Here is a 10624-nt window from a genome sequence, read left to right as displayed (position 1 = left end):
GTGGGGTAACGCTGTTTGTAAAAAACAAAATTGGGTGATAAAAATATTGAAATAAAAGTAACAAAACTGATGATTATCCATTTATTCATATTTATTATGTAATATATAGATACGTCAAAATAAAACTTAAGAATAAGTACACAGGTACACGCAACGAAATTACTAATTTTTATTATATGGCATTAGCAGGTACTAGAAGTGTTCGTAATTACTACAGAAAATTAATTAATATGAACAATAAACAAACAAATAATTATTAGGAATAAATTCTCGTTACTATAATAAGTACGAGCGCGACCTACAATGAAAATGGAGTAAATAATTACAAAATATTGTATTTTAATTGCAAATAAAATTTAAAAAAAATCGTTAGTACCCACATTGCGTGAGTGAGACTTTACAATAAAATTGTAGTAAAAAGAAAAGAGAGACATTCATATTTTATTTAATTTCTATTCTAGTTTAGACAAGCAAGATGTTCAACACAACTTATTATAAATTTTTGGATTTATGTATTAAATAATACAACTTATGTTATTTAGTAGTATTATAAATACACATGACATATAAATAAATAACATATAAATACACATGACATGGCATAAGCATTATTGTACATAAGAAGACACATACCTACTACCTAAGTTATATGTTTCTTAACATAGACATAGATAAATATTTTTATGTTAAATTATAAGGAGTTAAGAACCTAATAAATTCTTATCGTTATCAAGTCACCCTGTAACATTTTCAGGATTTTGATTCACTACATGTTGTTAAAATAGTTTTTGTATTTGTGACACAAATATTCAACAATATTTTACTAAAACATGGTCTTATTCAATATAAGGGTTATAGTTTCTTTTGTAAACAACTTCTAACAGGTTTCAACACATTGGAAATTAAGTTATAAATCTATCAATAACAAATCTAATCAACTGGAATGCATAAACTTAAAGCATTGTTTAATTCATAATGTTAAAATATTTGAAATTAAAGACTATTAAAACAAATCTCATTTATAATGATTAATTGACTTTTTGGTGTTCAAATATCATTTTCTATACTAAAAAAAACTTTTCTTTTGAAGAAAATAAGCTTGAATATGACTTTGTAAGTTTGTACCTACTATAAAAGGAGACTAGTTAGACATGTTAAACATAATAATTCATAATTATGGCAAGGATTTGAGGCGATGGTTCTAACAAAAGTGACTAGCAGGTAAGAACTCAAAACATCCTAAATATTTTAAATTGTGTAAAATTAATATTTTGCTCCTATAACTACGTATTTAGGAATATGGACCAGTGTGGGTGTAGAAAAACAAGAAGTGTAAAGTCGGAGGCTTGTTGTAAGAAAAATAGAAATATAAAGTAAGTTTTTGGATAAAGACCTGAAATCTACTGCTAATATTATGTCAAAGTTTATACTAAACTGAACACAGATGTAAATCTAAGGAAGCATTGTAATATTATATTGTTCAATACTGAGTTAGTTATACTTTCTGGTGGGTGACTGTTTACAGACATTCAATTAAATATTTTAATACAATTAAACTATTATATTACCGAGTTATACTAGGTAGGTACTATTTCAATGTCAGTTAATACACTTGTTATTTGATTACAAATATATTCTATATAATTATGGTCAATAGATAAAATGAGGATAACTATTATTTTTGGTGAATTTGCCTTAAGGTCATATTAAAATATATACATTTATAAGATACATGTATGATTAAATCTAGACATTCATACCATTGAACATTGCATTTGTCGGTTTTATGTTTGTTATTTACATGTCATCAGGAAGTATATCAGGTATCAGATATTGGCACAGATCCATCTCTGAGTTTACAAATACAACCTTACTGGCAGTATTTTCATCGAGCCTGTAAAACAAAAACATAATAAAAATAACAGTTTAAAAAAACTTGTAAAACCAATGTTTATTTATGTTTTATTATAACTTTCGTGAGACATATTAAATTAATTATTATGTTAATGGCTGCTGCTCATGATTATGAGCCTCTAGCATGGCTTGAAACTAGTTGAGTTCCTCGTCAAACCGTTATGTGAGTAAACCAATAACATAATAATTCACTTATTTACTTCATTTTATAGTCTAGCTAGTTTATTACTAATGTTGTTTACTACTAGTTTTCTCACCATTGTTTTATAACAGTCCAACATCCAGAGAAGAATGCTGGTGCATTGGTGACCAGGCATACGCCTAGTCTCTCCGGGTAGTGCCGACTAAGCAACCAGATCAGGTTCTTCAGCACTTGGTAGTCCATGCAGGACAGTGTGAAGCCATTCAAGTCAAACACTATACACAAATTATCTATGACTTCCTCAAAACATTTTTTACTGGCATCTTCCTGTAAATATATGTACCAACATTTTAATAAATTATAATAATTTAAAATACAAATATGAAATATTAATTTCTGTAAATAGGCTACAACAACAAATTAGATATTGCGCATTAATATATTATTTTGTTGTTTGAAGTATTTGTTTTACAGAATTATTAGTAATTTTGATATTTCAAATGCAATTTTAAGGTGACTTATTATCAATTGACACCCATTATATTGGGACTAATGGTATCACTGGTGAATACATAGTGGGTGTTTACAAGTTGTTAAAAATATACAACATACCCTCTTGTTTTGTAAAACAAAATTATAAGTTGGTACATTGTCTTAATTATCAGAGTTGTAATACATGATTCTTATTACCAAGCAGTAGACTATAAATTTAGTCAATTCGTCAATGTTTCTGTCGCTGGAACTATGGTTCTTAGCTGGTATGTATATTATCGGTCTGCCAATAATGTCCCTGTGTCGAAGTACCCTTGCTTTGTTGGAATACTTCTCTATAATCTCTTTATTCTCACTTAACTCGTTCACACCATACTCTACTCTCCATTTGTTTGTTTTTAATATAGCCTGAAATAAACAATAATAAACAAAATTTTCGGGTTTCAAGTGTCTGTGGATATCTTAGGGGCGGATGCTTAAGCTAGGTATCATGCTAGAATAAAAGATACGTGTACAAGGATTGGTTGCCTGAAACGGGTGATTTGTAATGAACTAGACAAACTGATAGAAAATTAGCTTTAGATGTTTTGAACAACAATCACAGAGTCTTTACCTGGAATGCATTGTTGACTGTTTTAAATGCTCTCAAGTATCTCCGCAGTGAATAATCATTGTGGTATTGCGATGGATCGGCACTAACGATTAGCTTCATCCTTTCTTTTAATTGATTTAAATCTTCTTCGTTTACAACAGCTCTTGTTTCGTCAGCCATGGTTTATAGTATCGCAAAGATTTGAATATCTAGTTTTTCCCTCTAAAATAAGAATGATTACAATAATTAGGATTAGACAACCGGCTTATCAGTTAGCTCAAAATTCAGGAATTTTAGAACGAATATTCTTCCAGTTCATTGGTTTTTTCACGTTCCATAACTGACAAATATTTGCTTCTCAATTTATAGCATAAAGTCTGATTTATTTACGACTCGATTCTAGTGTAAAAAAGAGATAGCTGATAGCATAAAATCCTTTTCTATTGTGGTAGCGATGGAACGCGCGCTATCAAACTGTCAAATCAACGTGATGTCATGATGGTCTGCTAGGGATGGGACATAATAAAATTGAAGGGTCTATTGCGAGGTCCACTGCATGAGCTGTGTTATTCAGATCAAAAGTTAACTAGAAGGTAATATCCTAATGTATATAAAATATGACCTAGGAATCATACTTCAATCTATTATTATCAATAGACTTGGTAGAAATACCACGTTAGACTTACGTTACTTTCGCAGGCGGTCTCGGAAGAGATTAAAAACCAATCTTGTAAATAATGAAATTCCCATAGCTTTATTAAATTCATATTAATATACACATGATATTTTAGTCTAAATACACAAGACAAGTATAATATAGGCATGTTTAACTAAGAAGGTCAGTAACAGTGAAGGGTGGTAAGTGGGGAACTGTCCTCCTGAAGTCATCGATAGTGCAGCAGAAGCTGTAACCGATGTCAATGTGGTCAGGCTTCCAATTGAGCCAGCTGAACGCGCTGTTGTTGCGGCAACGGTCCGTGCAGAAGGTCAGAGCACGCACTTCGGACTCCGTGTAGTAAGGGTTGTTGATGCTCACGAATGCCGTGCCGAGACGACGATCAGCATCGTAGACAACCTAAAGTAGTAAGCAATGGTTAACATTGAATAATTTATTCTTCAAGAATAACAAACCATTCGTTTTCATGAAGTTGAAGTTAGTTTAATTTAGTATACACAGAGTTTTTAAAAAATAATCAGAGTATAGCCTCGAAAGTAGGTAGGTAAGATATGATGATCGAATTGATTACCTTATAAAAGTAGAGAGGCACAGGAATTTGAGGGTTGTTATTTTCGTCGGTATACAGATAGATATCCACAAACCGGTCATTTTCATCACGGAGTTGAGTGACGCCGAATGTTCCAGTGTAAACCACGGTGTTATAGCCAGCATTACCGATGCGAGCACGTAATTTCTGTTAAGGGCATAAAGAACTTATTATTTTTTGCACGGGACATCCCGGACTTTTGGAAGGCGTACGAGGAACCGAAGCCAACTCGCAGAGGCCGGTTGAACAATTTCAATTTAAGTGAAAATGTACATTAGCCGGCAATTATCCCTGTTTGCATTATGGAAGTGCACCCAAGGACAAACCCCGGTTGATGGAGGACTGTTGTAAAAGGAAATGATAGGGTTATGGGTGTGGGTGGCTATGGAAAGGCAGGTGTGACTTATTATTACAATTAACGAAGTTCAGGGGAATCATCTCCTGAACTACGTATTTTATAAGTTCTTTGTGTTTCTATGTCAAGTTACTCCAATAGGTTTTGTTTATATTGTCAACAGTTAGGCAGGCAGTTTTGCTAAGCTTAGGTACTACTACTTAATGTTCTAGCGTCTTTCATTTATCCACAATATTATTATGATTTTGAGAAACTTACTTGTTCTAATAAATTCCAGTTACCAGCATTAAACGGTTGCCATTGAGGAGCAGCGTTAATGAAGTAGAAGCTGGCTCTTTGGCCGCTGGCATAAATAAAATCAGTTTTAGCAGCAAGATGACCACGAGCTAAGTATTGCCGGGTTGTTAGGTATTTGTCCGCTAGGTCGCTACCAACGAGGTTGGTAAGTGTAGCTTTTTGCTGATCTTTTTTGTACATGTCATTTACAGGTACTCCAGGGTAGAAGGTCCCAGCTAGGAAAAAATAAGTTATAAGAGTTAGGTAAAAATCATGGTTTGCTCACGTAAATTAATGGAGAAAAGCTCTACTAGTTTCGAGTCACAGAAGGACTCTTCATTATGAGCAGCGTGCGCAGACGCAGCGACGTCGCGCTGAACCGTGATTTTTAATTCATTTAGTATGTCTCTTTTTTTGTATGGAATAGGTGACAAACGAGCAAACGAGTCACCTAATGGTAAGCGATCAGGGCCGCCCATGGACACCCGCAACACCAGAGGACTCACATGCGTTGCCGGCCTTTTAAAAGGTTTTTGTGATCTTTTAACGTTTTCAGTTAATGTAGTTTTACCGAGTTCTTCAAGTGAAAAAAAATCACTAACCTGCAAAATTAGGTCTGTTAATACCAGTTTGGTGGACAGCGTTATGAGGGTTTTGTTCGTACCACACGTAGAGAACTTCGAGGCGACGTTCATCGAAGCAAGACCAGTATAGGGGATAGAATATATCTTCTACTGTGAATCCAACCCTAAAAGATGGTACAAGGTCGTATTATACATTTCCACTTTAACTAGTTACCTTTAAAGTGGATTCGAAAAGTATCCACAATATTAGCTGCGAGTGCATTAAATATCAGAAATAATCAATACTAATTACCTAGTACTCTTACCAAGTATTAAGCGATCAAATTACCGAATTGAACATTGATTTATTGTCGAAATATGTATAGTAATCTAACCAAATAAGGCCTATGCCCCAATAAAGCCTATTTTGAAAATTTCCCTCTTCCCGATGTCAAATGGTCGCCAAAGTTTGTAGAAGTGTGCATGCACATTACTTTACTAATTTGAGCACAGCAAGCAACCCGTGCCGCGATTATGTTGGAACCTACAGACGAAAACAATCACGACGTGGAGCGCACTTTAGTTTTTATAAAATTCGAGTAGCGTAAACTGTTAGTATTTTTATATTTATCAGTATACGACGTGTCGTGTTTTGTCTGTATGACAATTATACATTTAGCCATCTCCTCACATTAGTGAAATAGCTATAATATCGGTGTATTTCATATAATAGTTGTTTTGTTTACCTATGTGCCATGTCCTAATAAAGCCTACAAAAAAAACGTGTAGGCCTTATTACGGCATAGTTGTTTTTCAGTAATTTCATAGAAAACGGATCACCAGCTTCTGTCAAAAAGAAAGCCAATGGATTTTGCAAAAGATGGAAAACGCTGTTAAAATGGTAGAAAGGGGTAAACGGGGTGAATAGATACAGAAAAGGGGTGAATGGATATCGGGAAATTCTTCATAGTATCTATTCACCCTTCAAATTTTATGCACCCTGTTTTACCCGGTAGGCTGCTGCAGCCAGATATAACTTCCAAAGAAGTACGCACCATCTAAAGAGTGGTTCGCTACACGAAAGCTAGGTCGGTCGCTAAATTGGCTACAGAACAAGAAGTTATTCTCATTCGTTTGACTGATGCTGGGGTACCGATGACTTCAAAGATGTTACTTGGGTATTACATGATGAGAAACTCGTTTAGCCTGATGTATAATGACCAAAATTAATTAATAAGATCTCATTACATTTATTATAAGCATTGACAAAGTTTTGTTATAATTAAGAAGTTGAATACTTACTAGTTTTTATTGAGGCCTTATTAAGACATAGGGTTCCCAATAAGGCCAAAGTGACACTTTAGTTATTTGTGTAAATAAAATAATAAAATTGTAATTTTTGTTTCTAAAGCCATTTTGATTCCATTATTACAAAGTTTAATAAATAAATATAAGATTTTGAAATTATCAGCCCATTGTCATTTTAAACCTACGAGCTAGGCGGTAATAAAAATAAGGTAGGCCTTATTTGGTTAGCTTACCTTACTTGTATTTTAACCAAAAAATACGTATTCCAGTGAACGTGTATACAGACCTGATAACAAGATTGTTGTTATAACAAGTCTCGTTAGTGGCTCTAGCCTCGTGAGTTGGATGTGATGAGCAAGTCAGTCCACTGAACGCCCCGCTACCATTCAACCAGCCGGCTCCAGACACCAGATCACTGTTTACACAAACAGCTGTCTGAAATAAGTAATTAGCCAATAGAACTCATCGAATTGTGAAGTAATTGATTGGTCCTTTCATTTTTATTTGAGCCCCGTCAGCAGCTTGTCTAGTTATCTAAATAAAAAATCAGCAATTCATCAAAACCCAAAATGAATTTGCGTTTTGTTAACATTGCTAACTTTTCCTCGTTTTGTGGATTGTAAATAATTGAATGGAAAATTAATTAAGATTCATTTAAATGAGCATAGATAACTGGTAAGTTATAATATGATATACCTAAAGGTCCTTAATAATTATTGCAATGTTACCGGTCCACACAAATACAGTAAGTAACAATAGGAGAAAAATATTGCTTTTGTCTAAGGGTTAGGAAGCGAAAAGTTAAACATGAAGTCTTGGGGATTATTCAATTTCTAGGTTGAAAAAGTTTTATTCAGTTTATGAATTTCTAGTCAGAAGTAGACGATTATACAGTAGGTGTAGGTACTTACGGCTGTGGCTACAGATGCAGTAATATTTGGATGTAGGATAAAGCGGTTAGGCCCTGGACAGGCTATGGTAACCTGTTCCCCAGAAAATAAGTTTACTTTCCCAGTAGCTCCAGTGGGAGTCAGATAGGTGTTGTTGTTAAGATACACGGGCTGCGGTTGCCCGAAGTCTTCATTCACTCCCAATGTGCAACCTATGAACATTTTCAGTTTCAGAGAAGTCAAAATAATGAAGTGAAACCGTACCGAATTTGAAAATTACTTCAATGTTTGTATTCATTTGTGGTAGGGAAGTCCGGGAGAGTTGAACCACTTTTAATATAAAATACCATAATTATTTGTTTATTGGGTTTAGAGAATCGATTATACACTTATGTGATGCCTTACTTTAGTAGGTATATTTGTGCTTAATTATATTGCTAATAAATGCGCTAGTAACATTTTATTGGCATTTTACTAAAAAATGAAAATGAGTCAAGTCTCCCTTCCAACAGGGACACTTAAACCGAGGTATGGGGAGAGTTGACCATATTGTTTTTGTGGAAAATAAAAATCATTTTCGGTTTCAATCATAGTTTTAATATCTTATTTTATACAGTAATTAACTTGTTTTTAATACTGCTATCAAAGAAAATGTAATTAACATAACATTCTTCAGGGTTCCGTAGAAAAATGGCAAAAAACGGAACCCTTATATATTCGTCATGTCTGTCTGTCCGTCCGTATGTCACAGCCATTTATTTCCGAAACTGTTGGGCCTACATAGTTGAAACTCTGTGGGTTGATGTATTTTGATAACCGCTATCCGAATTTTGAATAAAAATTAATAAATTTAAATATTAAAGATTAAAAAAAATTTTTTTTCAGCTAACCTATCCGTGGTGGGTGTCTATGGATAGGGCTTTAAAAAGGCATTAAGGTTCCTAAAACCATTTTTCGTCAAAATCAACCGTTTGAAAGTTAGACGCTTCCAAAGTGAAAAAATTAGTGTCGGGGGGACACTAATTTTTTCAACCCTCTAACTTTTAAAATAAGAGAGTGAGAAAACTAAAAAAAATATATGCTGTAGATTTCAATAGAAACTAACAACGAAAATTGGTTTGAACGAGATATCATTATTAGTTTTTAAGAAATAAAACATTTTCAAAAACCGCAAATATAACTTTGTCTTTCATACAAACACTATGTAAAACCACTATGCAAGTTATTTTATAACTTTTATATTGTGGCATCTACTTGCTACTACGGAACCCTTCATGGGCGAATCCGACTCGCACTTGGCCGGTTTTTTTTGTAAAATTGTTTCAAAAATACCATATTTATTTACCAAGTTTGTCGAATAGAAGCGCCTCCCTTAATTTTATGTATGGCATTTTGCAATTCCATTTTTGTGAGTTTTTTTCGTTTGCGAGCATTTTCAGGAGGCTTGTATTGAAAAGGCATCGTACAAGTTGGCACTGCAAAAACAATAAATTATATTAAGACAGAAAAAATATATTAAGTAGGTATAATTTCCCTGCACAGGGAGACATGAACCACTGAGCAAGTCTCCCGCAACCACCCTGGTGCAACTCTCCCACTCACACTAATTCCCAATTTAGTTTATGACAAACAAAAACCGTTGATCGTAGAGAAAAAACACTAAGCACACGTCAAACTACATTTGTTTGGCAATATAATAATATCAACATACAATACGTACCTCAATAAATACGACAGCAATCACAAAACTACTTAAAACAAAAAAATATACTCCGCAGCAACAGAAACACGTTTTACATTGTCACTGACGAACCACACCACTAAGATGCAAAATGGCTGCATACTTATGATTGGCCTCTTGAGTGCGACCAATGAATGTTTTGACGTTTCGTTCGCACTAAATCCAAATACAATTTTGAAAGGTGGTTCAACTCTCCTACCTGGGCAAGTCTCCCGGTTTTCCCCTACTTATAACTAACTAAATCTCCTGAAATTTATGTTTAAGCATCTCAGGTTATTCTCTATGCATCTTCACACAAGTACTTAATAATATGCAAATTATGTGATCTAATAAAATAAACAATTTCTTACCGCCTTCGGTCTTTGAAAAAGCAGTTGAGAGTTGATTAACTTCTGACTTGTGTTCGAGCCAAAAATCCAGGTAATCTTCGAATTCATTTTCACTTAAAACGAATGCAAGATCGCTAGGTTCTGGAATCTCTTTAGACTGAACCACTGCAACTAATATTACAGGTAGTGCAACTAATAATCGCGCCATTTTTAGCCAAAGTCTGCGTCAAGAAGCGAGTGTATAGATTAATTTGAAACACTGATTAAATAGTTAAATAAATTGAATGAAGTTATAATTAGGTTCTTTCGTTTCGGTTATTTATTGATACAGTTGCATACGAGAAACTGCGTAATGCATTTCAAGAGATTTCATTATATTATTATGGTAAAATATTTCAGAATGCGTATTGTCAGCTGTGGCGTGGCTCACTATCTGTCAGATGATTGTTGGAAAAGATAAATGCAATACATACATATACTCTTACTTACTGTATAAAGGTATTGATAAAATCAGAAGATATTGATATCAAGGTACTTCTGTTGTTTCAAGTTTTCTTGTGTAGAATCTATGGAGTACCTATTGTTAAGGGTAATACTCCATGCATTTTTAATTAAGTCGTCTACTTACATATTAGTAGTCAAAGAAATTATAGATACACCTTTTACTATTTACTGGCTTTTTCAAAACAATTAATTAGGTACCTATATCGGATGGGTTTTTCTAATACACTTTCAGTACGATTAAGTAGCTATCTCG

The 10624-nt window shown here is 33.7% G+C and overlaps 2 protein-coding genes across 2 annotated transcripts; both read right to left on the bottom strand.

The window, feature by feature from the left end:
- Positions 1 to 67: 67 nt before the first annotated feature.
- Positions 68 to 3489, bottom strand: LOC118263421 (uncharacterized). Its single transcript, XM_035575411.2, has 4 exons — positions 3162 to 3489; positions 2747 to 2956; positions 2172 to 2383; positions 68 to 1894 (listed from the first exon to the last, which is right to left on the bottom strand). The coding sequence occupies exons 1-4, from the start codon at positions 3318 to 3320 to the stop codon at positions 1798 to 1800; spliced, it is 678 nt and encodes a 225-aa protein (XP_035431304.1). The 5' UTR covers positions 3321 to 3489; the 3' UTR covers positions 68 to 1797.
- A 437-nt stretch (positions 3490 to 3926) lies between these two features.
- On the bottom strand, positions 3927 to 10326 carry LOC118263415 (uncharacterized). The gene is made up of 7 exons (XM_035575400.2): positions 9889 to 10326; positions 7819 to 8009; positions 7194 to 7342; positions 5639 to 5784; positions 5019 to 5272; positions 4388 to 4552; positions 3927 to 4215 (listed from the first exon to the last, which is right to left on the bottom strand). Exons 1-7 carry the CDS (start codon positions 10073 to 10075, stop codon positions 3967 to 3969), a joined length of 1341 nt encoding a protein of 446 aa, XP_035431293.2. The 5' UTR covers positions 10076 to 10326; the 3' UTR covers positions 3927 to 3966.
- Between the last annotated feature and the right edge of the window lie 298 nt (positions 10327 to 10624).

This window comes from Spodoptera frugiperda, chromosome 27, assembly GCF_023101765.2.
Source record: "Spodoptera frugiperda isolate SF20-4 chromosome 27, AGI-APGP_CSIRO_Sfru_2.0, whole genome shotgun sequence".
In the NCBI taxonomy this organism is placed as follows: Eukaryota; Metazoa; Arthropoda; class Insecta; order Lepidoptera; family Noctuidae; genus Spodoptera; species Spodoptera frugiperda.
This window is presented reverse-complemented; position numbering and strand designations above follow the sequence as displayed.